Source organism: Muscardinus avellanarius (assembly GCF_963383645.1).
Source record: "Muscardinus avellanarius genome assembly, chromosome: 8".
NCBI classification, from domain to species: domain Eukaryota; kingdom Metazoa; phylum Chordata; class Mammalia; order Rodentia; family Gliridae; genus Muscardinus; species Muscardinus avellanarius.
This window is the reverse complement of record NC_137794.1, coordinates 72,252,204-72,278,959: the sequence shown is the minus strand read 5'-3', so window position 1 is coordinate 72,278,959 and position 26,756 is coordinate 72,252,204. Positions and strand designations below refer to the sequence as shown.

Sequence of the window (26,756 nt, the reverse complement as noted above, 5' to 3'; positions counted from 1 at the left end):
TCCTTCCTTCCTTCTTTCTTTCTTTCTGACTGCCTTTCTTTCTTTCTTCCTTTCTTTCTTTCTTTCTTTCTTTCTGTCTTTCTGTCTTTTTCTTTCTTTTCTTTCTTTCTTTTCTTTTAGTTATCCTATTCTTATTTTTTTTTTTTTGGCAGTACCAGGAATGGGACCCAGGGGCATTCTGCCTCCAGGCTATACCCCAGCCCTATTTTTTATTCTTTATTTTGAAACAGGGTCTCACTGAGTTCAAAGGACCTCAATAAGTAGTTGAGGCTGTCCTCGAACCACAAACAGGGATTCTCCTATCTCAACCTTCCAGATGCTGGGATTATAAGCATGCACCATCACACCCGGGCCCCTATTCTTACTTCTAAAGCAATCTTTTCAATAGCTGATCATTCCTATTTTACAATATGTTAACTTTTGCTGGGCATGGTAGAACAGGCTTGTAGTCCCAGTACTTGGAAGGCTGAGACAGGAGGATAACACAGGTTCGAAGCCAGCCTCAGCTACTTATTGAGGATCTCAGCAACTTAGTGAGACCCTGTTTCAAAATAAAATATAAAATAGGTTGGGGTGGGGTAGCCCAGAGGTAGAGGCCCCTGGGTTACACCCCCAGGACCACAAAAAAAAGAATAAAATAAAATAAAATATGTCAACTTTTATGATAGTTTTCTTAATATACAATTAACATGCTATAAAATTAACTCTTTTCAAAATATACAATCTCGCAATTCTAGTATAACCAGACTTGTGCAACCATCACTACTATCTAATTTCAGAATTTTTCATCATCCCCAAAGGAAGCCCCATACTCATTAGCAATCATTCCATATTGTCCCAACCCATCAACCTCTGGCACTCGCTAATCCACTGTTTCTATGGATTTGCCTAGCTATATGCTACTTCACATAGGTGTCTTGCTTCTTCCACTTAGTGTAATATCTTCAAAGTTGATCTGTATTGTAGCATGTATCAGCACTTTTTTGTGGGACTGGAATTGAACCTCTGAGCTACACCCCCCAACCCTATGTTTACTTTTTATTCTAAAATAGGGTCTCACTAAGTTGTAGAGAGCCTCACTAAGTTTCTGAGGCTGATCACAAACCTGCGGTCTTTCTATTTCAGCCTCCTACATCCTGGGATTACAATCGTGTGCCACCACACTTGGCCTACTTCATTCTCTTTTATTGCCTAATAAGGTATCTTTGTGTATGTTTGTCACATTTTGTTTCTCCATTTATAAGTTGATGGACACTAGGTTATTTCCTATTTTTGGGGTTATTATGAATAATGCTGGTATGAACATTTGGGTGTAGGTTATATGTAAACATGTTTTCATTTCTCTTGAGTAAATGTCTAGGAATAGAATTGCTGGGTCATAGGGTGATCTATGTTTAATTTTTTGAGGAACTGCCAAACTATTTTCCAAAGTGGCTGTACCATTTTTCATTCTCACTGGCAACATAGGAGGCTTCTAATTTCTATACATCGTAACCAATACTTTTTACTGTCTCTCTTTTCTTTTTGTGGTACTGGGTCTAGAATCCAGGGACTTTTCTACCTCCGAGATATATTCCCAGACCTATTTTATAATTTTTTACTAAGTTGCTGAGAGCCTCACTAAGTAGCTGAGGCTGGCTTTGAACCTGTGTGATCCTCCTGTCTCTGCCTCCCAAGTGCTGGGACTATAAGTGTGCCCAACCACACTTGGCCCTATTGTCTCTTCTACTGCATATGAAGTAGTATCTCACTCTGGTTTTGATCTGAATTTAAATGAGAAATAATGTTGTGCCTCTTTTAATATATTTATCGGCCATGTGCTTATCTTTTTAAAACAATGTCTGTTTGGATCATTTTAAGTAAGATTTCCTTTTTTATTGTTGAGTTGTCAAAATCCTAGAGACAAATCTCTTTTTAGTTATGATTTTCAAATATGTTTTCTCATTCTTTTGAAACACATAAGTTTTTTTATTTTTGTGAGGTTGAAGTTGTTTTTCTTTTATTTGTGCTTATAGTGTCAGACATAAGAAGCTGCTATCTAATCCAAGGTCTTAAGTGTTTATTCTCACATTTTCTTTTGAGAGAGTTTTATAGTTTTAGCTTTTATGTCTGTGATCCACACTGTACATGTGTTACCATTTTCCTTTGAATGTTGTTGGTAACCCAGTATCTTTTTAGTTCCTTGTATTTCGGAATTTTTCTAAATTTTTTTGTTATTTTATAATTATTAACTGTTCCATGGACAAGACCATATAAATGTATTCCTCTGGTTAATTTTCCTTTTATAGGTTTAAGCTGTATTCTTTATTTTTTCCTTTGGTACTAGGAATTGAACCCAGGGGCATTCTATGTCTGAGCTATAGTTCAACTTTATTTTATTAATTTATTTTATTTTTTAATCGTGTGTGTGTGTGTGTGTGTGTGTGTGTGTGTGTGTGTGTGTGTAAGCATGTTCGTGCATATTTTACTAGGGACTTAACCCAGGGGCATTCTACCTCTGAGCTACACCCACAGCCCTATTTTTTATTCTGAAACAAGGTCTCACTAAATTGAGGAGGACTTCGCTAAGTTGCTGAAGCTGGCCCCAAACCTGCAATCCTGTCTCAGATTCCCAAGTACTGGGATTACAAACATATGCAACCATACCCAGCTATTTTTTAATTTTTGAAACAAGTAATTTCAAGAAATCCCCCACCAGTTAGTGGGCCAGTGGCCATAAGATTCTAAGCAACCAGTCATTCAAAATGAAGACATTTTTTCCATTTACTGAAACCAGAGAGAAATCGCTTGAATTGGTTGCCACAACAATTACACTGCAAATTACAATGATGGCCATGCTTACAGCCAGCGCAGCACAGTTTCATGAGTCATTTCTCAGTATAGACTGAAGGCATAATTTTTTACACAGAAAAGTTCGGTTAACTAATTTCTAGCTGTGTGGTATTCTTAGCACCAGCAATGGTCCTGCTGGTGGTGCTAATGAAAACATTATAACCTAAGATGCTTAGATGTTCCAAAGCAGTTCAACAGCCTCAAGCAAGTGAAAGAGCAAAAGGTTTATCACATCTGTCAAATTGCTGCTGAAGTGTTGCCTAACAACCAACTGCTAATTTTAGAGGCTTAACACAATAAATGTTTTTCTTGCTCAAGGTTTTGGTCAGCTCTACGGTCCTCTCATTCTTAAATCAGTGGCTCTTCAGTAGATTGCAGAAGCAAAAGCAGTATAGTCACTCTTTAATAGTCTCTGCTTGTATCACATCCACTAACTTCAGCTGGCCAAACCACGCTGCATGTCTGCATCCCATATGAAGTAGATGGGGAAGTGAGTTCTCCTACTCAGGGGGGAGGCACTGCCAAGCCACTCGGTAAATGTTGTGTTACTCTATAGCAGGGAGAGAGAAGAGAATTGGAAATAATCCAATTATAGCATCTATACGTTTCTTTGCTATTCTCTTCATTTTTAAAAAAAATCTCCCATTTCATATAGTCTTATATCACTTAACAAATGTCTGAGTAGTCGTCTTTAGGCCATTGTGTTACTGCGGTAGCATCATAGAGAATAAGTTACACATGCCTAGCTAGGACAGGCAAATCACTTCACATGGCCTTGGAATGCAATCAAGAGACGAGGTCAACTGGGTATAGTGGTGGAAGCCTACATTCCCAGTACTTGGGAGGCTGAAAATGGAGGTGAAGCTAGGGGTGAAGCTCAGAGGTAGAACGCCTGGGGTTCAATTCTCAGTACTGGGAAAGAGGAGTGAGGAGGAAGGGAGGGAGGGAGGGAGGAGAGAGAGATGAACCAATAAGAATTATTTAATATTAAGTACTGTACTTAATTATATGTGCTATACTTTTATACTACTGGCAGTGTGGTAGGTTTATTTATACTAGCATCACCACAAACACGTGAGTGATGTGCTTGCTGTTTGATGGTGTTAAAACACCTAAGATGTCATTGGATGATAAGAACTTCTCTGCTCCATTATAATCTTATGGGATCATTGTCATATATGGGGTTCATGTTGACTAAAACATTGGTATGCAGCACATTGATATGACTGTACTTCTAAGGATCATACAGAGTAGGATCTGTAAGGAAACTTGAGGTCGACTAGTATGATTCTTCCTGTTTACTAATGAGCTATCTGGGGCCTGTAGAGATTTGAGGACTGGGCTAAGATTACACCGTCAGTATAAAGCTCTACTACCATGAACTAAATGTAACTCAACTCTCCTTTCTATAGTCTACCTCCAAAGCATAATTCTACATGCAATTCTGGGTTTAGTTCACAAGATAAATGTATGTGTAAGGTTCTGAACTTCAATTTCCAGAGGTAAAATCCTGGGTCGGCTAAAGACTTTTAGTAGGACAATGAGGAGAGACTTTAAATTCTGGGTTCCAACCTGGAAAAATTGGTTTTACATAGAGTAACTACTATGGGTATGTTGGCAAGCAGGCTTAAATTTCTTTCTTTCTCTCTTTCTTTCTCTCTTTCTGTACTAGGGATAGAGCCCAGGGGCATTCTACCTTCAAGCTACACTCCCAGCCTTATTTTTTATTCTTTATTTTGAAACAGGGTATCACTGAGTTGCAAAGGGCCTCACTAAGTAACCAAGGCTGTCTGCAAACCACTATCCTCCTGTCTCAGCCCCCCAAATGCTGGGATTACAAGCATGCGCCACTAAGCCCAGCAAGGCTTAAATTTCTAATGAAAATATTTACAGACTGAGTTGTTATTTAAAAATAGGTAATATTTCCAGAAGGAAATGTTAGTTTGTTTCCCAGTTGCTTTCCATTGTCTCAGTATTTCATCTAACAAAGAATCAAATGTAGGGAAGGGCAAGGGGTGGGTAGGTGGAATGAGAGTGGAAGATTGCCAGAGATGGAGGAAAGATATAAAATTGGACTTTTTAAAAGATTCTCTAGTCAGCATGGCTATGTGTTTGGCTTGCTCCTCAAAAGCAGATCTGAGCTGGTAAGCAAAAGCACTGGAGAACGGTTTGTTTTGAGAGAAGGGAACAGCTGTTCCTCCTGAGGTTCCCAGCAGACAGGGATCCTCTCCCATTACTTAGTCTTCCTAGAGGGTATTGCTTACAGCTCCTTTTGTGCCGTTTACTGTTCCAATTCTGTAGGTCAGTTTGACCGGATATCTTATTTTTAAAGCAACACTTAATGGCTAAGATATTTTTTGTTATTCATGTCTTGACCAAGTTGGAAAGTTTCTTTAACATTTCATGGTTTTACTCCCAGTTTGTTTACTGCTGCAAATCAGCTCTCCTGGCAAGAAACTTGACTCCTGCCGATGATATTATCTTGGAGGAATGTAGGGCTAGGCGAGAGGGTAGTTTTTCTGAGAATGGATGATCTGACCACACATAATAAAGAAAGCCAGATAATAAGCAGTCATACAACATGAAAAGCAATGAGCAGTAATTTAGATACACAACCTTAAAAAGAAACACAGGAAAAGATGCAAAATACATTTTTAAATAATTATTTCCTATCTTCATAGTGTTGTCTTCTTTTTATTTTAGCCTTGAACAGATGGTCCCCCAATTTCCAACTATGATCTCATTTTTAACATGAAAACATTTTCACAGAGCCTCACATAATAGTAGTTGTACTTTTAGTAGAAGCTGACTGAGAATATATATAAGGATAAAACACATTGCCATGAACTTGGTAATGCCAAGTCATACTTTATTGAATAAAGGTACATGTAGATTCATTTGTACACTGGATGTACCTATGATGCAAACTGCCTTATTCAGGGTAAAGAGAAGTATATCTAATGGAACTATGGGTCACCTTATATTCATTTTAAAGTGCTGCAGAGGTCTCAAAATTATAATTTGGTATCTAAATATCATCTTTCATCTGTACCTATCAATCTGAGGAGCTTCCTCTTTAATGACATTATTTTTGCATTCCTGCCTAAACAGACAGTTGTATGTTCACCTTAGTTGGCTCAAACAGGGTATCCTTTAATGAAGAGAGCCCAGTTTTTAAAAAAGTCAGATGATTGAAATTGGGAGCCTTTAAAAAAAAGTATATTAATACAATTTCTAAGGAACTCAACATCTTTGAGGCTGTTTTACCTTTAGCAAAATTAAAGATAGGATGGGGGACAATACTTGTTTAATCAAAGTCATCATTTTTTTTGAGGATCAAATTAGAATGTGTAGTAATTAATCAGATAAAAAATAAATTGTGGCTGGCCAGTCAGTATTTTTGCAAAATCTTCCTACTTGGCCTGGGCGATTACCATGCTCTTCAGACTCATAATGGGTTGTGGCCAGGAAATAGAAAGTCTGTGCAGTGGGCAGGAGTGAGAGAGGTGGCTTGGGTTTAAGATTTACCTTTGTGAGATAAGTTCTCTGGGCTTCAGTCTCTTGTGAACAGAGAAATGGACTAAAGTCTTAAAGGTGTTAACTGTTTTTAATGGGGCTCATTGTTTTTTTCCTAAATAAAATTGGATTTCAGAGCTCCAAAGAATAAATCAGATACCTGAAAATGTAGTTTTCACATGCAGTTTAAAATGTTCAGTGGGGCCGGGCGTGGTGGCGCACGCTTGTAATCCCCCGCGCTTGGGAGGCGGAGACAGGAGGATGGCGCTGGTTTGGAGCCAGCCTCCCTGGCTTAAGAGACTCTGTTTCCACATAAAAATGTTAAAAAAAAAAATAGGACTGGGAGTGTAGCCCGTGGGAGTGTATCCCGGAGGTAGAAGGGCTTCCAGGAACCCCAGTACCACCAAATAAATAAATAAAATAAAATAAAATAAAATGTTCAGTGGGTGCAAATGAGGCCCTAGGAATATAGCTTAAAGACCACTGTTCATGTTTAAGATCTAGTTCTACACGAAGATACTAATTTATTAATTTGGGGGGGGGTACTGGGGACTGAGACCCAGGGCATTCTAACTCCTAGCTACAGCCCTGGCCCTATTTTTTTTTTTTTTTGAAACAGGGTCTCTCTAGGTTACTGAGAGTCTCACTACTTTTTGAGGCTGTCCTCAAATCTGTGACCTTCTTATCTGAGCCTCCTCAGTACTAGGAGTACAGACATATGCCACCCTTCCCAGTTCACATTTATTAATTTAAAATGAGAAATGTTCCTGCCCAAAATGTTGCTGGTTGTTATCTACATGGACTTCTTGCTCCCTTATGGTCATGTTCACTACAGAAATCAAGCCTTAAATCATAATTTTGAGTGTAAAAAAATAGAAGTGAGTTTTATATTCTAAAATAATAGTTCCACCAGGCAATGGTGACCTCATTTAATGTCCTTTTTCATGCTAGTAGTTTTCTTTCTAAAGAAAGGAACCAGAGCCAAGTGCAGTGGTACATGCCTATAATCCTAGCTACTTGGATAGGCTAAGGCAGGAGGATTGCAAGTTTCCGGTCAGCCTCAGTAACTTAGCAAGACCCTTAGTATTTTAGCAAGAACTTTTGTCAAAATAAAAAGGGCTGAGGATGTATCTCTTGGATTTGATCCCCAGTGCTATAAAATGGGAAAAGAGGCCGGGCGTGGTGGCCCACACTTGTAATCCCAGCGCTTGGGAGGCTGAGACAGGAGGATTGCACAGGTTCAAAGCCAGCCTCAGCTACTTAGTGAGGCTCTCAGCAACTTAGTGAGACCCTGTTTCCAAATTAAGTATAAAAATAGGTCTGGGAGTATAGCCTGGTGGAAGAAAAGCCCCTGGGTTCCACCCACAGTAACACACACACACACACACACACACACACACACACACACACACACACACAGGAAAAGACAGACAGACAGAAAACAAATTAGCACTCTCCTGCCTAGACCCGACCTGGAAGAAACTCTCACTCTACTCTTACCCTGTCACTTGCCTGTCTGTGCCTCTGTGCAGGTTTCCACACTCCTATCGACATGAACATCCTCATGAACAGGGCTCATGGGCTCTCAGGCTGAGAACGTGTCAGGTCATCAGCTGTTCAAGTGATCTCTGCAGAACCCCAGCCAGGTGCTCCCCTGGGCTTTCCTTTGTCCACTTTCCATGTCAGAATTTGCTGCCACTGGAGATAAAACTATTTCCCTTTCTCCATAACAGTAATTCTAGAGAGTTCTTCTATATATTGACTTAAAACCATGACTCTATACATCCCAATGTTGTTGAATATATAAGCATCTGATATATAAATCCTGTTACATCATGTTCTGGACTGGAAGGTTCCCACAAGCTTCAGAGCTATTCAGGACCTACTGTGGATCTGAAAGATTCATCTTTGCTCCCTATCAGTACCTAGCGTACAGAGGACCCTCAGCCTTGAATGGCTGACTAGCTGAATGAATTCTGAATTTCTGACAACTTATCCAATGAGGAAAGACTAAATGACCTGATTATTTTTGTAAGCAGCCATTACAAAGTTTCTAACTCAGTTTGTCAAAGAGAAAATCCAGCTTATAGTGGCAGACTCCACAAGCACCTGTACATTCTAAGGGCATTTACAAAAATTTGAGTTTCCAAACCCCACTGGGGTTATTTTCAGGGTATAGATTATACTGTCACCCAGCAATGTCTCCCATTTCTGGCCATGGAAATAACTAAGGGGAACTGAGGCTCAGGATGGTGGAGAGTTAATAATGAGAGCTCTAGAGACTGATTACCTGGATTCTAATGCTGACCCTCCGCTTGCTAGCTCTGTGACCCTGAGCGAGTGACTGTCTCTGTATAGATGAGGTAGACATCAGCTAATGTGAGGATTTAATGAGTTAATGCCCTCAAATTCTTAGAGCATGGCATATTGTAAACATTTGGTAAGTGTTGATTCTCATGCATCCATGTTGGTATAGTAAAAAGAACACAGGTTTTTACTTTATTTTTTAAAAGATACTCAAATTTAATAACTTATGCTTTGCTATAACACACGTGTTTCTATTTTCCTTTAAAATGAGTTAGTTGAAGAGTGGTTCCCAACCCCCACCCCTCCGGCTCCCCTCCCAGAGCCCAGGTCCTACACTGGTCGTGGACTCATGGCCACAGCCTGGGGGCCCAGGCATGTTGTAGGGCCCCGGGTGGGCCTTCCAGCCACACAGACCCGGTGTCCAGAACCAGTGGTCCTGGGATGCAGTGTTGGCTCCCGACCCAGGCCCTGGCGACCCGGCCGCATCTTCAGTATGGGGAGAACCACAGTGAGGGTCTCCCCCTGGCCCGGTTCCGCCCACGGGGTCTGAACCGGGGCCTGCCCTGGAGGCTGCCTGATGGGAAGAGCGCCGCCCTGGCGCCCGGATGCACCCGCAGGCCCCGCGGTCTGTGGAGCTGATCCCGGGGGAGCTGGTCCTTTTGGGAAGCACCTTGATGACGCGGCCCCGGAAGATGCTCTCGTGCAGATCCACGGCGGCCTGGGCGTGGCGAACTCTACGTAGGCATAGGTTGCCCACATAGATGGATCTGTGGTCAGCCTCCACCTTCTCCTTGGGGGTCCCCAGGAAGGGGAAGCCCGTGGTCTTGGGGCTCAGCAGTGGCCCGGCCCCGGCACCCTCCTCCTCCCAGGACTTGTCCCTGGCGTGGGGAGACTCCGGCGGCCCCTTGGCCTGCTCCATGGCCCACAGTTTCAGCTTGATGGCTTCCAGCTCCTGGTCAGGCTGCGGGCACTCCGCCAGGAGCTCCAGCTCCAGCTGAACATAGGTTTTTGAATTAGGCAAGCCAGCCTTTTAATTCAGGCCTTGACTCTTTTGCTTTAATTTCAAAAACTTGTTTGATCTTGTGTAGAACATGGATAATAACATAGCAGTGGTACAAAATACTATTTAAACTATCTCAGAGTATAGGCTCCTGATTTCTAGGACTCTTAAGTTTAGGGAAACACCTTAATGGGTATGAAGAAGGAAGCCCTGTCAGAGAATTAAATTGCTTTGCATATCAAAATAAGAATTTTGAGGATCTTAGAGCTGGAGATGAAAGCATGAAACCTAGAAAAAAATTTTTCAAAATACCCAAGAGTCTAGGGCTCTACTGGGGCCAATAGAATAGGTGTGTGTGTGTGTGTGTGTATGTGTGTGTGTGTGTGTGTTAGTTACTGGAGATTGAACCCAGGGGTAAACTACCTATGAACCACATTCTAGCCTTATTTTATTTTTTATTTTGAAACAGGATCTTGTTGTTTTGCTGAGGCTATCACTAAGTTCCTGAAGTTAGCCTCAAACCAATGATCCTCCTTTTTTAATCTTTCCAAGTACTGGGATTACAGGCATGTACCACCATGTCCATCAGGGCCAATAGTCTTAATATCTACTATTAAGTTATTTGTTATTTGACAGCAGAGTGGACCATTCTTTACTTTTTTCTCAAGGTTAGTTGTTACACAGTCATATTGGGGTGGTACTTTGGCAGTGAAGAAATTGGGGTGATGCCTTATAGTATCAAGTAAAGTAATAATACCAAAGGAGAAAGCAAACACAGGGGGAAGTGGAGGAGACATGGAGAACTGGCCCGCATAGAAAAGAAAGAATGTGAAGTGAAAAAGAGAAACCTGGAGATGTGTGAAGGAACAGTAGATTTCTCACCAGCATGTGAGATGGCAACTGGAAAGTTATACTTTACATTGATCTTAAAGGATGAAAAACTATAGTCAGTTGAAGGAAGAATCTGAGTACCTTGGCATTTGAGTTTTAGATTGCAGGATTCTTAGGACAATTAAAGGGAATGATATAACTATTTATTTATTTATTTATTTTGCGGTACTGGGGATGGAACCAAGAGGCATTCTACCTCTGGGCTACACCCCCAGCCCTATTTTATAATTTATTCAGAAACAGGGTCTCACATAATAGGCTAAGAGCCTCACTAAGTAGCTGAGGCTGGTTTCGAACCTATGCGATCCTCCTGTCTCAGCCTCCCAAGGATGGGGATTACAAGCATGCGCCACCACACCTGGCTGGAATGATGTAAACTTTCAGAACAAAGTCATCATTTGATAAATGACAGTTATCATCATTCATCCTATTGATTCATTTATTATTCAAAAAAATATTTTTCTAACCCTAAGGATGTCCAGACTAAGAGCAGATGGTGCACATGGGGGCAGTGGTGCATACCAGTGCTGACACTTACCTAGCATCTCCCTGCAGCTCCCACTTCTCCAATGCCCACCTGCCTCTCCTGCCTGCATAAGAGAATGTACTTCCCCAAGGAACAATCGCCGGGGCTTCCAGGAATGCCAGGGCTGTGCTTTTTCGAAACACAGGTGGCAGGCTTGAGCCCTGGTAAAGAATTTTTTTTTTTCTAAGTCATGGTCATGCCTCAGAAACAGAAAGTTTTAAATTATTTCATTAATCAACTCACTTCAGAGTGACAAGCAGCATTCTTTAAAAAAAAAAAAAAAACACAGTTATTTAACTCCTGATCCATTTTCCAGTAAGTGATTACCAAGATAGCTGGAGCATAAGAATAGGTAACGGCTTTGTTTTTCCTCAGATGTAGTCAGTGCGATTATTTTTAGATGAAAGACTTGGAGCCAGAAGCACAGCTCATAATTATGTTGCTATGATTCTACAAGCAGTTGTTTTGTAGAATTAATTCAACTGTGAACACTTTAAAGTCACCACATGTTCTGAAAAAGTCAGAAGATAAAAACTGAAAATAAAATATTCCATGGCATGAAGTGCTGTCTCCTGAGAACCTACGTCTCTCCACTGTGCTGCTCGCACGCCCTTCTCTTCCCGTCTAGTCTCCTGTTGGTACCCGCTCTACCACCCATTCAAGCACACTGATGGCCTCCTGCGATGCTCTTCCTGATGTTCGCCTGATGGAGCCCCCTTCCTCCCACCTCCTGCCTTGACTGTGTAGTGTCTACAACTTTTCTTGAAGCTTCTCATCTTCTTTTAATCCTGGTTTATTTTCAGCTGTGTCTCACAATTTCCAAAGCTAGCTTTGTACGGTGTTGATAGTTTTATATTAAAAAATATATAAGATCAAATTACCAAAGATCTGGAAGAGAAAAGAAAGAAAAATATTCATCTTATCATCATAATACAAATTATTTTGCTTGTTTGTTGGTTTGGTTTTTTTTCAATCCTCAGTACCACAAAAAAAGAAATAGAAATGTTTTTTAATACAATTCTTTTTAATTTGTTATTTACTTGGATGTTAGCTGTATTTTTATACTATACAATATAAACATTTTGTATGTACTAATGTTTTAGAGAGAAAAATATAACAATAAAAATGATCGCAAGACTCTTAAATATTATTTTTCCAATGCAGAATCATCCAAGAATTCTTTTTTTTTTTAATGTGGATCATATTGAAAGTGGCATATATTCAGACTGTGCTTGGTGCCCTTTTCTCCCCCAACTTTCTTTCCCCCCTCCCAACAATAAGTGTCCAGGTTGACCATGCTACATTTATACTTTTACATATATTCGAATGTAGCTCCTCCATTAATCAACCTCAGCCTTCTTCCTCTCCTACCCTTCCACTCTAGCTTTGCTGAGGATTCTAAAACTTAATTTCGTGTTCAAAAGGTCACATAATACAAATTATGTACTCATCACTTTAGGGTGTTTCTTCTTGAACTTTTTCTATTTTTTCATTGATTTAATCCTAGAGGATATACTATTTCATACCCTGATTTTTTACAATGTCTTAAGAAAAAAATACATGTTTGAAAGTGGTTTGGCAAGGTGATTTTACTTTTTGTAAAGAGGAATTCTGCCACTAGTAAAGTCAGGCATGCAGGAACAACATTGCAGAAATTTGCTGTCTCTGTTATTTCCAATGTGGGCTCCTGTGCTATGCTCCTATTGGTGGACCCGTAGTCACATGACTTTTATGTTATTGGCTGAAGGGGCTCTGGGGGAGGGGTTGGTACTTAGAGTATCCAGGAAAGGCTATCTTTACAAAAATATATATTTATGCATACAATGTTACACAATGGTGGTTTTACAAAATGGAGCTTAAGTCAAGTTATTTCTTTGATAGAAAAGACCTAATTATATTCTCATATAACAATTATTCAAATTGCTATAAAGACTTCAATAACATTAAATGCTGCAAAATATTGTTTCTCAATAGCTGAAATTTTAGATGATTTGTTACATTCACTATTTTAAATAATACTGCATTTTGTATCTTTTTTTCGGTGCTGAGGATGGAACCCAGGGGCATTCTACCTCTGAGTGACACCCCCAGCCCTAAATTTTATTCTTTATTTTGAAACAGGGTCTCACTGAGTTGCGAAGGGCCTCACTAAGTAGTTGAGACTGGCCTCAAACCGCGATCCTCCTGTCTCAGCCTCCCAAATGCTGGTATTACAAGCGTGAGCCACCACACCTAGGTGCATTTTATATCTTCATACATATACAGTCTAGTTTTTTCCTGGTGCTTATTTCTATGCATGGGCACTATACTTTGATTTTTTTTCTTTATTAAGATATTGTCCCAAAAGGAAAATTACTGAACCAAAAGTATAATTACCCGTATGATTTTTTTTTTTTTTTTTTTTTGGTACTGGGGTTCCTGGAAACCCTTCTACCTCCAGGTTACACTCCCAGACCTAATATATATATATATATAATGTATGTATATGCACACACACACACACACACACACACACACACACACACACATATATATATATATGTGAAACAGGGTTTCTTAAGGCAGCAAGGCTGGCTTCAAACCTGCGTGATCCTCCTGTCTCTGCCTCCCAAGCGCGGGGATTACAAGGGTGTGCCACCATGCCCAGCCCTTATGGTTTTGAATGGACATATTGTCAAATTGTCTTCCAAATGAGTTAGGTCGTCAATTTATATCACCAAAAGTATATGAGAATGCTAGTTTTTTTTTAAACCAGTTATTTCCTAAATTATTTAATTCTCATCTAAATCAAATAGGATGACATTAGCTCACTTCTTTAATGTTTTATTATGAATTATTTTAAGCATACAGAATTTGGCTTACCAAATCTTAATGAATTTCCAAATATTAATATATTGAAGTCTTTGCGTATTTCCTTCTCAATTTTACTCCCCTACCTCCTTTCCTATGTAGAGTAGATGAAGTAGATATTTGTCCTTTTGTGTGTGTGTGTGTGTGTGTGTGTGTGTGTGTGTGTTGCTGGGGATTGAGTCCAGGGGCATTCTACCTCTGACCTACACCCCCAGACTGATTTTTTATTCTTCATTTTGAAACAGGGTTTCATTAAGTTGCAGAGGGCTTCTCTAAGTAGCTGAGGCTGGCTGTGAACCCCGATCCTCCGGTCTCAGCCTCCCTAGTAGTGAGATTACGAGGGTGTGCCACCACATCTGGCTTGTGGTTCTCCCTCCCCCTCCTTCTTCCTCTTCTTTCCTCCTCCTCCTCCTCCTCCTCCTCCTCCTCCTCCTCCTCCTCCTCCTCCTCCTCCTCCTCCTCCTTCTTCTTCTTCTTCTTCTTCTTCTTCTTCTTCGTACTGGGGATGGGACCCAGGGGCTTTCTACCCCTGAGCTACACTCCCAGACCTATTTTATATTTTATTTGGAAACAGGGTCTCACTAAATTGCTGAGAGCCTCACTAAGTAGCTGAGGCTGGCTTCAAACCTGAGCAATCCTCCTGTCTCAGCCTCTCAAGTGCTGAGATTACAAGCATGCACACCACGCCCAGCTTGTTCTTCTTTTGTTTTAGCATTTCTATTGCAAATGGAATGCCTTTAATTGTTAAATATTTGCTTATTAATGAAGTTAAGCTTTTTTTCATTAGCATAGCTAATTTTAAAGTGCTAGATTTTGGAGTCTGGTAGGACTGTTTTTGAATTCCTGCTTTGCTTCTCATTAACCTTTGGAATTCTTTGTGTCTCCATTTCTACACCTAAAAACGAAGATAATAATATTTCCTACTCTATTATATCATTCTGAAAAAACAATGAGCCAGTCCATGTGAAATTCTTGATACAGTGATCAGCACTATATAATATCTTTTATTATTACTCTAGTTTCTTGTGTGAATAGAATTCTACTCACATCTAAATGAATGAAGCACTTCTCAAACATGATCATATTTACTCTTCACAATGAGCTAGTATTGCAATGATACCATTTGATGCCCACAATAAACTAGCAGGGAGCAGAGCTGTGTCCAAACTTGAGTCTCTGCTGCCAGTACCTCATGCTTTGCACATATGTACTGAAACAGCATCAGCTCTAACTGTAACAAGTTATTTCCTGGTAAATGTCACCAGTCTATAAGGTAGTTCTAGTACTAGTGTGTGTGTGTGTGTGTGTGTGTGTGTGTGTGTGTGTGATTTTGGGGATAGAATTCAGGGGCATTCTACTTCTGAGCTACACCTTCAGCCTAATTTTATTATTTTATTTTGAAACAGGGTCTCAGTAAGTTGCAGAAGACTTTACTAAGTTGCTGAGGTTAACTGGAACCTGCAACCTACTGTCTCAGCCTCCTAAATACTGGGATTACAAGCATGTGCCACTACACCTAGCTTAGTTCTGTTCTTTAACATGGTCCTTTTAGATAGATAGACATGTCCCAATTGTACCAGTATTGGGAACGGCCTAGGAAGATTTGGGAAAGTTCTGATTATTAATATATTTCAAAAGAAAATAATTGATATATTTCAAAATAGTTGTGTCAAAATGGAGGCAGACATGGGTAAAGAAAGGACTTGATTTCTGCCTAAAATAGGCAGCTATTCCAATGTAAATTAACCTAGCTCAAAGTAATTAACCAGTAAATAGGAAAGGAGAACTAGGCCTGTCTCTATCTAAAGACAGATCTTAAGAAATGAGAACTAGGCCTTTCTCTAAAGACAGATCTACATGATTGGATAAGCTAGCTAAGATGGTAGGAGGGGTCGACCTTCATGAAAGGAGACACCTCACTACACCTTGCTAGGGGAGGTACCTTACAGGGTAAGGGGAGGTACCTTACGTAAACAAGATGGAGGTCATGGGTATAAAAGTCCGGTCCACGTGTAAGCCCTTTGGTGTATTCATTTCGAGTCACCCCCTCATGCCATCTTGGCATGGGGCTGTATTTCTATTTTCTGTATTTCTATCTTTCTAATAAACTTCTTTAAATCTTCAGCAACTGTCCAAGCTATGCATATTTATTCTTAGCTTAGGACAAGAACCCGCGGTAATTTTCTGTTTTTGGTCATTTTTGGTTTTTGTTATGGGTTGGGGGAAAGTGTGTCCGGGACCCTCGCAGGGGATCCCGGAGAAGAGTTTCCTCAAACCACATTCTCTCTAAATCCGTAACACTAATGTCTCTCCTATAATTGTTTCTCTTCTCTATTTTTCCTCAGTATTCTTTATAGAATGATTTTATTGCCTCTACAAAACCAAATGCATTTTTTTGTTTGTTTATGGTACTGGGGATGGAACCCAGGGACATTCTACCTCTGAGCTACACCCCCAACCCTATTTTTTTCTTCTTTATTTTGAAACCGGGTCTCACTAGGTTGCAAAGGGCCTCACTAAGTAGCTGAGGCTGTCTGCAAACCGCGATCCTCCAGTCTCAGCCTCCTAAATGCTACGATTATGAGATTATGAATGTTCGCTACCATGCCTGGCTATAAATGCATTTTTAAATAGACACAGTGTTACCATTAGTATTATATCATATTTATATTGTTAGATATTTAGGATCTCAGAATCATATTACTTTTTTCTGACTTTTTTGTGTGTACTGGGGATTGAACTTAGAGGCATTCTACCTCTAAGTTACACCCCCATCCCTATTTTTTTAATCCTTTATTTTCAAACATGGTCTCACTAAGTTTTGAAATACCTCACTCAATAGGTGAGGCTGGCCTTGAACCTGTGATCCTTGATCCTCCTGTCTCAGCCTCCCAAGTACTGGGATTACAAGCATGGGCCACCATGCCTGTCTCTGATTTTTTTTTTTAATAAACCAAAGCAAAGACCTAAAACTGTGGGCTAGGTGGCATGTAATTCCAGTATTGGGAGGCTGATCACAGGCTCAAGGACAGTCTTAAAAATTTAGCAAGGCCCTCAGCAACTTGTTATGCTGTTTCAAAATAAAAAATAGAAAGAACTGGGGAGAAGCTCAACGACAGAATGACCCTGGGTTCAATTCCCAATACCAATCAACAACAACCACAACAAAATTTGTGTGTGTGTGTGTGTGTGTGTGTGTGTGTGTGTGTGTACTGGAGGTGCAACCCAGGGGCTTTTCAACCTCTGGACTATACTTCCAGACCTATTTTATACTTTATTTGAAAACAGGGCCGGGCGTGGTGTCACACACAGAGACAGGAGGATCGCGTGCAGGTTCAAAGCCAGCCACACTGGCTTAAGAGACCCTGTTTCCAAATAAAAATATACAAAATGGATCTGGGAGTGTAGCCCGAAAGTAGAAGGGCTTTCAGGAACCCCAGTACCACCAAAACAAACAAACAAACAAACAAAAACAACAACAAAACAGGGTCTCACTAAGTTGCTGAGAGCCTCACTAAGTAGCTGAGGCTGGCTTCGAACCTATGTATGTGATCCTCCTGTCTCAACCTCCCAAGTGCTGGGATTACAAGCATGTGCCACCCTGCCTGGCAACAAAAAAATTTAAAGCCATTTCTAAACCTTTAAAACTTTAGTTTTTTTCATGTATTAATCCTAAACATTTTAATTAAAATAACCAACCTCATAATCATTTTAGATATTTATTAATAGTTATCTGAAGCCAGGCTTAGTGGTGAATGCCTATAATTACAGGTACTTGGGTGGCTGAAGCAGGAGGATTGCAAGATGGAGGCCAGCCTGGGTGAAACCCTATCTCAAAATAAATAAAAAGGACTGAGTATGTAGCTCAGTGGTAGAGCACCTCTAGGTTCAATCACTAGTATGCCACCCTCCAAAAAATCCCTTAAGGATAGTTATCTGGAATAAGATTAAAATTTTATGATTTATGCTGGGCATGGTGATGCATACTTGTAATCCCAGTACTTGGGAGGCTGAGACAGGAGGATAGCAGGTTTGGGACAGCCTCAGCAACTTAGTGAGGCCCTCCCTAACTTAGTGAGACCCTGTTTCAAAATAAAAAATAAAATAGGGCTGGGGTTGTAGCTCAGAGGTAGATTACCCCTGAGTTTAATTCCTAGTACCACAAAAAATTATGATTTATGTTATTGTGGTACTGCAAAACTATACCGGTGTGAGATGTAGCAGCAGGTTTTTGCTCTGAGCTATTTTAGAAAAAGAATAGCCTGAACTCTTCTGCTGTAAGTTTAAGTAATTTTATTATTACAAAGGCAGAAAAATAGGACAGAAAGCACTACACCAAAGGGATGATGTAGTGGAGTAACTTGAAAATAAGTTACTGAAGTGTTGAATACCAAACAGTTTTTATAGATTTTTATCCCGTATCTTTGCTTAACCAATCATCTTCCCAACGACATAGATGTCAAGGTTGGGGCAAGTCTTTTGATGTGATGATTTCTTCCTGTAGGCGCACCCAGTCTTTGGTAGAGACCCAAGCCTTTTGTTATGTCCCAAAAGGTGTTAATTGATTATCAAGTCAGGGATCTCTTGAAGGCTTGTGGCATCCTCCCACATCTTTAGAGAATTTTAGCTTGTCTGCTAGAAGTTGCTTATTATGTAAAACTTGTCTTTAGAATGCAAAGGCCCTGGGTTACCTCATTCCGGGAACTCTGCAGGGTTCCTTCTCTGCCTGAGTGCCTGTGCAACACCCAAGCTCTGACTACTTTCTTTTCTTTTCTTTTTTTTTTCTTTTCTTTTCTTTTTTTTGTGGGTCTGGGGATGGAACCCAGGGGCATTCCACCTCAGGGCTACACCCCCTGCCCTATTTCTGCCCTATTTTTTATTCTTTATTTTGAAACAGGGTCTAAGTTGCAGAGGGCCTGACTAAGTAGCTGAGGCTGGCCAAGAACCGTGATCCTCCTGTCTCAGCCTCCCGAATGCTGGGATTACAAATGTGCGCCACCACGCCTGGCTTCTGACTACTTTCTGTATTTTAAAATTAATGCCAAAGTATTTGAAGTCAATGCATATTGAAATTAGTAACAAAGACATTTCTAAAATTAATACTAAAGACGTTTCAATACCAGCACAATTTATAAAAAATTTAGTTTTAAAGAAAATAATAAATTTATTAGAATATACCTATAAAACATATTTTAGGATAGTATTTTGTCTCTTCAAGGCATAAGACTACTCTAGACATTAAAAAAAAACTACTCTGGATATAAAGTATAATTGACTCTTAAAGGTATCAACAGAATATATCAATGAATATATTTCATTTATGTGAATATTAAAGTAAAATATTTAGTCAGCATATAGTGACTATATTTTATTCAGTTTATCAATTTTTATTCTTTACTTGAGTATTTGGTACCTTTCACAATAAGTGACATTATCCTTATCATACTTAAGAAAATATGGGGGTTAACAAGGTAGTCACAGACAGTATTACAAAGTCCTCGGGCATGGCGGAATGAGGCGCCTTGGAAGGCGATTGGGGGAGCAGAGAGCAGCCCAGACTCAGGAAAAGTCTGCGCTGTGGACATGTACTCATGCAAATGATATACTGACAGAGATACTGAGCATTTAAAAAGTCAATATAAGTCCCATAAATCTAATAAGAGTGCTTGTCTCAGTCCCCTCCCCCAAGAAGGGGAGCAGTCTGTCTCTCTTTCCTCCAGAAACCCGGGGAGGGGGTTTAGGTAAGTGGCAGTAAGGCTCTCTAGGAGTCTATGCAAACCATTGTCTTATAAATGACAGCGTGGCCCCTCTCTTGGCGACCTGCCAGTTCACCAGCTAGTCCCTGTGGCAACACTCTGGGTCTGGCCTTCAGCCAGCATCTGCGAAGGGATCCAGGCATCTGAGCCTCACAGTGGCTCTCACTTAAGGTCAGCTTGAGCCGGCGCCTTCTCCAGGGAGGCTGGAGGCAGTCACTTCTGCAGACAGCCACCTCACAGGCTAGGAAGTTTGCCTCTTAACAGAGGTATCCTCACAGGCGAATGCCCTCACATAGCAAACCACTTAAAGCAAATCCGCCATAACCCCCTGGCTGAAAAGGCAACAGCAACCTACAGTGCCTGCTGCCGCTTCCCCGTTAGCAGGTAGGTGCTTAAGGGTGATGATCACCTCCGCCACGGAAACACCGAGATGTACAGGCTCATCTGCTCACTACGACTCATTTCCTCTAAGACATTTTAAGCCATCTGTTCTAAAAGTCGGTATGTGGGAAGATGGAAATTCTTTTTAAAACATTAACGCGATAAAACCCCAAATCAAAACCACCGAAGCGAATGCAGCATTGCTCTTCTATCCCTCAAGTTTCTGGAAAACAGTTTGGGGGACTGAGGACTGCCTCGGGCTCGGGAGCCAAGCCATTTCAGGGACCATGGTGGCAAGCCAGGGTGGGATTAGATGTTCCAGTCCACGCCGTTCTCGTAAGCCTGCCATGAGCTGAAACTTAGTTCTTGGGGCTGGGCCAGCAGCAGACTGACCTTCAAGAGGGCGGATGAGGCAGCAGCATCCAGACAAGTACAGCAGCAAACTCTCCTGATACTGCCCTGCTCACTCCTTTCTCCTCCAAAGCTGAGCAGATGTGCCCAACCCGCCCTCCCTTAGAGTTGCTGTGGCTCCCTGCTGCCTATTTATCTTCCTAACGTTATGAGAAGAAACACCAATTAGGATTCAGTCGTGAACAGTTATCTATCCTTCAGCCGTCTTTCACAGTATAATTTGCCCAACTTTACTACGGCTCAAGTTTGAGAATTTATTAGCCTATGGGCAATGGAGGAAAAGGGTCTACATTAATTATTTAGCCTAAAGGTTAGTTGATGTAAAGACTTTCAGAATGTCTCAATTAGGGAAGTGTTAAATAAATTCAGATGTCTTATATAGAGATCTTTTGTAACTTATTTTGTGGTCATCCACTGTATATGCACGTGGGGATGAATCCTAGATGTGTTGTTCTTTGTTAATTCATTATGATAATGAATGTATTGATGCTCAGGTGGCTCTTGGTGCTTCCATTTTGCAGTTCAGTAATTGGTGATCAAGGTGCACTCAATAAAAAACTCATCTCCATCGCTATAATGAATGTGTACATTGATTGACTAGGTTTTAAAAGACATTTATGTATTTCACAGTCATACCAAAAAACTGTAACATGTTATTAGTTCTGAAGGTAGTTGTAGGGAATAAATTAAAAAATAGATTCCCTCATATAATGTTATATATTAGGAATGTCTTTGAAATACCTTATGTATGGCTCAAAGCAGAGGTAAAAAAGGTCTTTTTTTTTTTTTTTAAATAGGATTTCACTAAATTGACCACACTGGCTTGAACTCAGGATCCTTCTGCCACAGCCTCCCCAATGCTGGGATTACAGGCACATACAACCACACCGGCCAGTTAATTTTAATATAGTGATATGTCCAATTATTGGGTGATCCATATATTTTCCCCTCTAAAACACATCTTCCAAAATGTATATGGGACAACCTACTGTTAAATTGTTGAGATATAAGTCAATAGTTAAACGTCAATTTATAATATTTATTACTTATAAATATACTGACTTAGATATGTTGCTTTCCCTACTTTTGTTTTGCATGAAATTTTGTAATCATTACAATGTCAAAATTATTGCATAATATTTTAAAGTGATCCTTAAGAGTTTATTTACTTTTAAGGATCTGGGATGTAATGCAGTGGCAGAGTGCTTGCCTAGTGTGTGTGAGCCCCAGGGTTCTATTCCAAGTACTATGAAGGGGAAAAGAAGAGAAACAAAAAAAATTTATTTTAAAATACAAGTATCAACGATTTTAAAGATTAAACTTATTTAATCTTTACATAAAGATTAAGCGACTTATCTAATCAGTATATAAGTCATTGATATGATAAGTATATGATATTTGTTGATCAAAATAATTAAGAGAATTACCCATAATATGAAAGACTGTAAGGAGTGCATTATAAAGTGAATATATTTTGGGGGGGGGCAATAATGTGCTTTAGAATAAACTAATAGGAGCTGGAGATGTGGCTCAGTGGTAGAGCACTTGCCTAAGATGAGGCTCTCAGTTAATAAATAAATTTTTCTGAGTATAGTGGAGCATGCTTGTGATCCTAGGACTTGAGAGGCTGAGACAGGAGGATTGCAGTTTCAAGGCCAGCCTCAGCAACTTAGGGAGAAGCTGTTTCCAAATTTAAAAAATAAACGAGGGCTGGTAATGTAGATCAGTCATAGAATGGCTCTGGGTTCAATCCCCAGCACCACGAAAATAAATAAATAAATAAATAACAAGCCTCACGTTATTGGTATATATGTATGTTTACACAACAGGAAATGAAAGCTACAAAGGGTTTTAGTGAATTAGCTAATCTTTTACACTTGTCTTTATTTTTAATTTTCCTACCCTACTTAGGTTCTCCACAGGTAATTGGCAGGTGAATAATTAATGAACATTTTCAACACTAACATTCTGTTTTCTTATATGAATTAGTTTTACAGTCAGAAGAAATACAAACATAAGAAATTATTCACTCATAAATCTGAAAAATGGGTTAGACTTGTGTGGTTTTCTGAATATATTATAATATTTGTTAAAATCTTATTTGTTAAAATCCCAGACTGCCATTGATATCTTAGTAAAAGGATCTTCTCCTTAAATTAGGCCAGATTCCTCTAGGGCTTACTTCAGTGGACTTAACTCTATTTACAGTTCCAGAGATCCCTACATTCTTTCATTGGGTAGGCAATAAGCTGAAATTCTTTGGAAAGAAAACTTACCAACGTTAACAGAGTGTATTGAATTTTCTTCTATTGCCTAGAAGTAAATTTTTATTAAGAACACTATCTTTAATGATTCAAAATTATTTTAGTGACGTCACCATCAATTAATTACTCTTAATTAACTAATTAAAATCCTGTTGACCTCAATGAACTCAATAAATTTTACAAGTTTATAATTTGCTCCTGGAAGTAGTTTGGAGAATGGTAATTTTTTCTAATTGGGGCAGTATCTACCAGGCCCAGACCAGTCAGGAGCTTTGGGAACCTGCTTCCCAGGAGTTCCACGTGTGCCTGCGTAGTGTTCTGAGCCCATTTAACCCTGCCACTGCTCACAATCCTGTCTTCTTCTGTTAAGATTGAAGGCATTTATTTAACCATGCTCTTGTGTTGTCTCAGTCTGTGTTGCTGTGGGCTGCCTTCCTGGTAATTTATTGATGTACTTTCCCCATCCTCTCTCAGAAACATTTGCATCATGCTCTGTAGAAACCCCACTGGCTGGGCATGGTTGCATATGCCTGTAATTCCAATATCTGTGAGACAGGAGGATTTCAGGTTCAAGGCCAGCCTCAGCAAATTAGTGAGACCCTGTTTCAAAATAAAAATAAGAAAGGGCTGGTGGTATAGCTCAGAGGTTGAATGTTCCTGGCTTCAACCCCAGTACAAAAAAGAGAGGGGGACAGAGAGAGGAAGAAAGAGAGCAAGAGCGAGAGGGAGAGAGCGAGAGTGAGAAACCCCATTATCCTATGTAAAGCAGACAAAAGCCAACTCTTTTATGTCTTCATTATCTTCACAGATTTAGTCAGCTGGGTTCTGCAGGAAGCAGATGCTAAATGGAGTGTGTAGTGTACTAGGTTGATTTTGGAGGGTGTTTACATTTGTGAAAGATGCCCGGGGGCAGGAAATAGGATTGGAAAGGAAATGGTCAAGACCACAAAGATCTGACAAGTCTAAGGACACCCAGTGGAGGCAGAGAACAGACTGATGATTAGCAAGGCCCTTCACTGGGAAGACAGACCAGGCAGGCCGCAGTGTCTCACCATGCTCGGTTTTTTGCTGGGGCTAACTTGGAGCTGAGAAGCCTCCATTCCTAAACTGAGGCAAAGGCTGTCAGCTAACTGCACTTCCTAGGGGGGAACATCAAAGTCTTTCTTAAAGGGAAACCAGAGACACACACCTCTAGTGTTGCCTCCTGGATGCTCCAACTTTTTTTTTTTTTTTTTTTTTTTGCGTGTCTGAGGATGGAACCCAGGGGCATTGGACCTCCAAGCTACACCCCCTGCCCTATTTTTTATTCTTTATTTTGAAACCGGGTCTCACTGAGTTGCAGAGGGCCTCACTAAGGAGCGGAGGCTGTCCAAGAACTGTGATCCTCCAGTCTCAGCCTCCTGAATGCTGGGATTACAAGCGCGCGCCACCACGCCTGGCCTCCCCTTATTCTTAAATGTATTCATACTGCAAAAATCCTGCTCATCTATCTGCTTTCTTCTTCAAACTGCTAGCTTCAGCTACAGAAAATGATACAGCACCAAAGATTAATGTCAGTTTCCAATCTTAGGCAAACCTTAAACACTACGCAGAAATCCTTTAATTAGGAACTTCCTTCTCACATGGCATCCTAAAGAAAAAAATCATAATTTTTTTTTACAACATGTTTTAGAGCATGGCAGAAAAAGCATAGGCTTTGGAGTCACATGGATTGGATTTGAATTCTAGTTCTTTACTTCCTGTATGGTATTTAGTGTCTCTGGGTCTTTTTCCCCCAATCTGTAAAATGGAGCTAATAATAACTGTTCATGATATTGATGATTACATAATATATATATATATATATATATATATATATATATATATACATACATACATATATCTGGCTTAGAAGTCTCAAATCTTTCAATATAAAATATTTAAAGGTTAATTTCCTCCATTTACTACCAACTGTACTCTATTGACTACTTCATTTCCCACGGAGAACATCTTAATCCAGTTCCATAACATTTTGGATCTGTTCAGTTATTTATCAGTCTCTGCTCCAGCAGTGCAGGTCAGACAGGCGGCTTTGTGTGTTTGTATAAGGGCAGTGAGACATGATCAGCTTTCTTGAACTCCACACTTTCCTCCTTTCACTTACCCTGGAGTATCTGAAAAGAAAGGTGGGCAGGGAAGAATTGTTGCTTTATGTACTGACAAGGTTGCTACTTTCATCCACTGGAAAGGATCTTGCTTCTTTTCATAGGCTCAGTATGACTGACCAGTTGGTGACTGCAAATTCTACTGCCAAAGATGTCAATACTAAGCAGCTCCAGTAAACACTGATGGTCCCTTGAAAGACTATATGCTGGCTGCATTCCATCCTCCCACCCAGGCTCCCTCTGCACTGAAGGGCTGCTTCAGTGTTCCATTCCTTACCCACGTGCTCCTGGCCACTGCAACCCAGCTCTGGAGGCAAAGGTACACGTGGGATAAGTATCCCACAGGAGTACTTACAGGTGTACCTTTTCTGTATACCACAGGAATCAAAGCATTGAGATGAGGTGTTTTTACTTCTTGACCCAGCGACATCAGCCAGCAACCTTTCCCTAATTTTCTTTCCTCCATTTTGGTAAAATTAGGCAAGACGCTGGTACCAGTAGCTAAGCAGATATCCACACAGGGAGTTCAGCATGGCCTAGAGCAAAGTCTTCTATTAACTTGGCTTCAACAAATTTGGTCAATATTTCCCAACAGTTTACCATTTCATCATAATTCCTGAACTAATTAGTAACCCTGAAGAGTCAGAAAAAGATACTAACCAGTACTTTACTCCATTCTGGAACATGTATATAAAACATGATCTATACTTGATTTGGCCTATACAAATTAATTTTGCTTTTTCTTAGTGAGATATAACAGAATTTCATTTCTTAAATGTATGTTTCTAACACCAACATATGGTATGCACATTGACTGTTCTATGTGTTTTACAAATATTAATCCATTTATTTTCCACAGAAATTTCTGAGGTAATTACTGTTATAATTACAGAGGAAGAAAATTGAGGCACAGACAGGTTAAATAACCTACTGGTTTCCTAGTTACTATGTAGACCTGAATTCTAGCTACTAGGAATCCAATTAAAATATTCAAATCCATCTTTTAAAAAAAGAGTAGTCTTAGTTTTACTTTTTCACTATTATGAATGATTATTTGGGATTAAATAAACCTATAATAAACTGGCAATGTCCTTTTTCTGATCTGGAAATCATGGTCCATGATACACCAGAATTATCTAGTTGTTGGGATGTTTCAAATGCAGCCATAATCTTTTTCTGTGTACCGTTGATCTCTCCTTTGGGAACTATTTAAATTATTATTGTTTGGTTTAATTTCCCTATATATAGCTTGCAATTTTTTGATAGTTTATATTTTTGTAAATAGAAAATTTTCTTAAGCCAGCTGTGGTTGAGCATGCCTGTAATCCTAGTACTTGGGAGGCTGAGACAGGAGGATCACAGGTTTGAGACCAGTCTCAGCAATTTAGGGAGAATCTCAGCAAATTTTTGAGACTCCATTTCAAAAACCAAAAACTAAAAATGGCTTGGGGGTGAAGCTCAGAGGTTGAATGTCCCTTGGATTTAATTGAGAATGTGTGTGTGTGTGTGTGTGTGTGTGTGTGTGTGTGTGTGTGTTTGGTAAATGTTTTTTTTTTGTGGGTCTGGGGATGGAACCCAGGGGGCATGCGACCTCAGAGCTACACCCCCTGCCCTATTTTTTATTCTTTATTTTGAAACCGGGTCTCACTGAGTTCCAGAGGGCCTTACTAAGTAGCTGAGGCTGTCCGCGAACTGCGATCCTCGGGTCTCAGCCTCCCGAATGCTGGGATTACAAGCGTGCGCCACCACCCCCGGCTGCTGTTTGGTAAATTTGAATCAGAAAAATACATGCAAGATAATTCAATCTAATCAGACCAGAGTTTATATCCAAATTTGAGATTTATAAATGTACCATTTACTTTTCATCCTGAAATAATA

The 26,756-nt window shown here is 40.0% G+C and overlaps 1 protein-coding gene across 1 annotated transcript; it reads right to left on the bottom strand.

Annotated features, from left to right (window-relative positions):
- Nucleotides 1-9,143: 9,143 nt before the first annotated feature.
- On the bottom strand, nucleotides 9,144-25,344 carry LOC308266082 (embryonic polyadenylate-binding protein 2-like; the record flags this gene model as incomplete). Its single annotated transcript, XM_080700114.1, is given in 5 exon segments — nucleotides 9,144-9,277; nucleotides 9,280-9,649; nucleotides 19,414-19,539; nucleotides 23,787-23,873; nucleotides 25,156-25,344. Coding segments are annotated over 5 exon segments (906 nt in total).
- Between the last annotated feature and the right edge of the window lie 1,412 nt (nucleotides 25,345-26,756).